This window comes from Triticum aestivum, chromosome 2A, assembly GCF_018294505.1.
Source record: "Triticum aestivum cultivar Chinese Spring chromosome 2A, IWGSC CS RefSeq v2.1, whole genome shotgun sequence".
Taxonomy (NCBI): domain Eukaryota; kingdom Viridiplantae; phylum Streptophyta; class Magnoliopsida; order Poales; family Poaceae; genus Triticum; species Triticum aestivum.
The window spans coordinates 547,184,933-547,188,995 of NC_057797.1; the positions used below are offsets into that span (position 1 = coordinate 547,184,933).

Sequence of the window (4,063 nt, forward strand, 5' to 3'; positions counted from 1 at the left end):
TAGGGCCCATGAAGGCCCATTAACTTCCTTGTGGGTTCCGGTAACCCCCGGTACTCCGGGAAATGTTCGAACCTTTCCGCAACCATTCCGGTGTCCAAACACAACCTTCCAATATATCAATATTTATGTATAGACCATTTCGAGACTCCTCGTCATGTCCTTGATCTCATCCGGGACTCCGTACAAACCTCGGTACATCAAATCACATATAACTCATAATACAAATCGTCATCGAACGTTAAGCATGCGGACCCTACGGGTTCGAGAACTATGTAGACATGACCGAGATACATCTCCGATCAATAACCAATAGCGGAATCTGGATGCTCATATTGGCTCCTACATATTCTACGAAGATCTTTATTGGTCAAACCGCATAACAATATACGTTGTTCCCTTTGTCATCGGTATGTTACTTGTCCGAGATTCGTTCGTTGGTATCATCATACCTAGTTCAATCTCATTACCGGAAAGTCTCTTTACTCGTTCCGTAATGCATCATCTCGTGACTAACTCATTAGTCACATTGCTTGCAAGGCTCATAGTGATGAGCATTACCGAGAGGGTCTAGAGATACCTCTCCGATATACGGAGTGACAAATCCTAATCTCGATCTATGCCAACTCAACAAACACCATCGGAGACAACTATAGAGCATCTTTATAATCACCCAGTTGCGTTGTGATGTTTGATAGCACACAAGGTGTTCCTCCGGTATTCGGGAGTTGCATAATCTCAAAGTCGGAGGAACATGTATAAGTCATGATGAAAGCAATAGCAACAAACTAAACGATCATCGTGCTAAGCTAACGGATGGGTCAAGTCAATCACATTATTCTCTAATGATGTGATCCCGTTAATCAAATGACAACTCATGTCTATGGTCAGGAAACATAACCATCATTGATTCAACAAGCTAGTCAAGTAGAGGCACACTAGGGACACTTTGTTTGTCTATGTATTCACACATGTACTAAGTTTCCGGTTAATACAATTCTAGCATGAATAATAAACATTTATCATGATATAAGAAAATATAAATAACAACTTTATTATTGCCTCTAGGGCATATTTCCTTCACGGACTTCATATCCTGTAAACATAATACAACTCAAAATCCAATTGTAACCTACCTTGTATGCAATATTCGACACAACTCCAACAGGATGAGCGTGCATTCAACTTATGTTGGTCTAACTCATTCTTTCATTAGCTTGGTGAGACTAAACTTTCACATCCCTCGTCATGCATTAATGAGTTAGATGGGCCTTTATGACTTTTTTGCAGGATAGATGGGCCTTGAGGATTTAAACTAGGAATTATCCGTGGAAGATAAATGGGCTAGCCCCAATAATTTGAACATACTTATTTGTTCCAACATCCCTATTTAGCACTACCTGGTCACATTTATCAAGCTTTCACCATGTTGATTGTTGAACAAAAATTGTGATATTGATGATAACAATAGTTAGTCAATGGAACAACCTAATCAAAATCGTTGTCTGAGAATGAATAATTCAGTAAAACCTTGCGATCTTACAAAAATGGAAGTAGCTGCTGCGACAAGAGAACATACGACTAAATCTGAGTGAACCATATTTCGAAGAAAATATCAAGTTTGAGATTCTTTGTTTGCACTACTGCCCCGTCTTGACTGCAATTGCTTTGATAGTTGATTAGATATGCCTAATCAAGCAACTACAAGCTCTTGGGCATACGTGATATGTCTTCAGATTTTTCTTCCCTATCCCATGCAAACTCTCCCCTCCCTCCAAGCCTCATCGGTGAGCCCGTGGATTCGTCTTCCCTCTGTCTGTCGCTTCGGCGGTCAGTGGCGGGAAGGAGAATTCCGGTAGTAGTTTAAGTTTGTTCTTTTAGTCCTTGCAGGTGCAACGCTCGAATGAACGAGGACACCTTTTCTTCAAGTTTGTCTTCCGAGCACCGATCCTCCTCGAGTTCATTCATCTGGACATACTTGACGGAGCTCTGACATAGATTGTTGTCGTCTTCTTGAGGCGGTAAGGTTAGGGTTTCTTGTCATATGCTAAGATTCATGCATGAAAATTTTTCGGCTGTCATCAACAAAGTCAAACTTGCTACGACAACGGCACGTCGGTGGTAGTGGTCGTTTGAGTGTCTCGAAATTTCATTATAATTTTTATTTGTACTTCCAATGAACTTTGAAATTGCGAGCACGTAAAAGGCTTGCGCGTCGGTGTATTAAGGAAGGGGAGAAAAAACAGTACAGAGACAGCGGCATATGATGCCCACAACGCTCATGCCGGAGCCCGGTGCAAGATTGGGCTACCTGTCGCGAGATACGACTCAGCCCTGATGCCCCAGAGAGCATCCACAACTCTGCCTTGGCGGCGGCCAGCCTACAGAGCTCGCTAGCTACTACAGCAGAGCGCTGTTTCTATCTGCATCTTTTATTTCGAAAAAGAGCAGCTACAATCTCGTCATGTGCTGTATCTGCACTTCTCTCGTTCAGACTAGCTTCCGTCATCAGAAGATAAAAATTGAAGAATAATAAACAAAATCTTCCCGCGCCAACGACCCCCCAAGAAGCCATGAGGGCACGTTTTCCCTTCAATAAGTTCAGGCAGATGATGCGATCCACTCCCATGTTAGTTGAAGAAAAGAAAATGTAGGGTAAAGCAAAGAAAACAGCAGCCGACAGAGTGCAGTGTCTGCTTCCTAGACAAGAATACAAGAACATCTTCCAGCACCTCCATTCTCTATTCTTGTTCTGGGTTGATCTCTGTTCTTAATTGTACTTGAAGTAGAACCAGACAACATAAAAGATTTCGCTTTTCTTTGCTGCATTTCGCGTTTGAACTCGCAATCATCGGTTTTGAGATTACAAGCAACAGGTATCACACACATTTGGGGCGTTGATCGGGTAACATTATTGGCGACCAGGATCAAAAATTCAGCTCGGGGTCTCGGCGCCGTCACAGCGGCAGCACGGAGCTCCGGGCACGGCAGTGCCGCGCGAAGAAGGACCTCGGGAGACCGCCGGACGCGGGCCTCTCGCTGCTCGGATGGCCGGCCGCACCGCTTTGATGCTTCTCTCTGCCACTCTGCTCCTCCCCTTCGGGGGCCGCGTCAGGCAGCCGGTCCAGCGCGGCGACGCCTGCCGCGGTTGAGACCATCGCCGCGTTCATGGACGCCGCGCGCCGCACATTCCGCGGCAGCGGGCCCGGGAGCTGCGGCAATGGCTCTGGCTCTGGCGAACTGGGTTGCTGCTGCTCGTGCTGGTCTTCTTCCACGCGCGGCGCTTCCTGGTCCTCCTCCTCGTCTTCGTCTTCCAGCGTCGAATCGCTCGCGGCAGCCGCTTGCTCGGCTGCGGCGTTGGCGCTCACATCTGGATCAGCTGGTGGGTTGGAGTTGGACTCGATGCCGGCTCCGGCGGCCGTGGTGGTGGGGTCGAGCACGTCGGAGCGGCAGAGCGGGCAGTTGACGTGGGCGCGGAGCCAGGTGTCGATGCAGGGGACGTGGAACGCGTGGCCGCACTTGGGCAGCAGGCGCACGAGCTCGCCGTCGTTGAACTCGCCGAGGCACACGGAGCAGTCGGCGGCGCCGAGGAGCCCAGACCCCGCGCGGTAGGGCGTCACCGCGATCGAGTCGATCGCGGCCTCGTCGAGCCCGACGGTCCGGATGTACCAGACGTGGTGCACCACGCCGCCCTCCGGGTCGTCGTTCCCGACGTTGGTCGCGGCGGCCGGCGGCTGGGCGAGGAGCGCCTGCCTCCGCTGCCGCAGCTGCCGGCGACGGACGGCGATCGAGAGGCCGAGGAGGATGAGCGAGAGGAACGCGAGCGCCGCGGCGGCGCAGAGGACGTAGGTGACGAAGCGGCGGCGGTGGTCGTCGACGGCGCCGTACCCGTAAGTTCCTCCTCCCTGGTGGTCTCTCCAACCACCGCCGCCGTCATGGACGGGGGAAGGGGACGGAGCGAGGTCCGGGGTAAAAGGGAAATAGAAAGACAGAGAAGGCGGAGGAGGAGGCGATGTGATCGGAGGCGGAGAGGAAGGCGAGGGAGAGGGAGAGGGGGAAGGGGTGA

At 50.1% G+C, this 4,063-nt stretch overlaps 1 protein-coding gene across 1 annotated transcript in view; it reads right to left on the minus strand.

Moving 5' to 3' along the window:
• Positions 1-2,795: 2,795 nt before the first annotated feature.
• LOC123185533 (RING-H2 finger protein ATL52) overlaps positions 2,796-4,063 on the minus strand; it is a 1,920-nt gene continuing 652 nt past the window's right edge. The window contains exon 2 of the mRNA XM_044597404.1: positions 2,796-4,060. Coding sequence (XP_044453339.1) covers positions 2,955-4,060 — 1,106 coding nt within the window. The 3' untranslated portion in view covers positions 2,796-2,954. The remainder of the gene's footprint in view (positions 4,061-4,063) is intronic.